Below are 1125 nucleotides of genomic sequence, written 5' to 3' on the forward strand. Positions count from 1 at the left end.
ATATTTTATATAAGTTTTATATTTTATATATTCATTTGTCCTAAAACCCGACAGACAGCGTGCCCAGGAAACAGGTAGCTGTGTGTTGTTGAGATTCACTCCTGTCTGATCTTTACCTCAGGATGACAAAGCTCATGAATCGCCTTTTAAGAACTACTTCCCTGACTGAGTATTTCATCAACCATAGTTGGGAATGGAGCACATACAATACGGAAATGCTAATGTTCCAGCTAAGTCCTGAAGATCAGAAAGTAAGTACAGCACTGACAGAAACAACAGGAAAATCTTATTCATTTGGAATTTGGAATCCTTTATCCTGGGATGCTGATGAATAAAATCAGTTTTATATACAAGGAGGCTTCAAAAAGTTCTTGGAATAATTCCATTATCTTTCAATTCTACTTTTCCGTGAACTTTGTCAAGTTGGGGGCTCACACAGTACAGATGATCCAAGTCTTGATCATGGGATTGAATGCTTATTATGTATAAGGTTATATACACAGAAAAAAGTATTGTGTTGTTGTTGTTAAATAAATAAGTCTATATTTTCAACATAATAGCAGGAAGACAAGTTTAATGTAGGTAAGAAATCTAGGTTATTAAATTTTGGCATGCGTTTCATCTTCATTCCCTTGTAGTTGCTCAATTGTCATCAATTCTCTTAGAGAATTCAAACTTTCATTTCTCAAGACAGGCCTTCCTGTTAATTGCTTAGCATGAGTGCTGTTAATTTCTTTATATTAACCTCTTGGAGGTCACAAAGTTTATGCCCTGAAATCTTGCTATTATTATCACAAGTTGTACCTTTATAGGTTAGGTGCTCAATAACATAAATTGATCATTATTGTTATGCATTTGTCATGTTAAATCATGCAGGACATAACACCTAGAGTTTCCAGCCAAAAATATCATGGAACTAGCTCTTATATTTGCCCATGAAATTGCCTTTATCGAATATACTTTTCTATCTATGTCTTTGAGTCATTATCTAGTACTTTCATTTCAGTCTGAAAGACTCCTGTGAGCATTTTTTCTAGAGCAAGTATAGATAGTCATAACAAACTCCCTCAGCTTTTGGTTATCTGGGAATGTCTTGATTTCACCCTCATTCTTTTTTTTTTTTTT

General features: G+C 34.1%; 1 protein-coding gene across 1 annotated transcript in view; it reads left to right on the forward strand.

Annotated features, from left to right (window-relative positions):
• FAR2 (fatty acyl CoA reductase 2) overlaps positions 1-1125 on the forward strand; it is a 66456-nt gene that overhangs the window by 59160 nt on the left and 6171 nt on the right. Inside the window, exon 9 of the mRNA XM_006866986.1 lies at positions 122-251. Coding sequence (XP_006867048.1) covers positions 122-251 — 130 coding nt within the window. The remainder of the gene's footprint in view (positions 1-121; positions 252-1125) is intronic.

This window comes from Chrysochloris asiatica, unplaced genomic scaffold (genome assembly GCF_000296735.1).
Source record: "Chrysochloris asiatica unplaced genomic scaffold, ChrAsi1.0 scaffold00098, whole genome shotgun sequence".
Lineage (NCBI taxonomy): Eukaryota > Metazoa > Chordata > Mammalia > Afrosoricida > Chrysochloridae > Chrysochloris > Chrysochloris asiatica.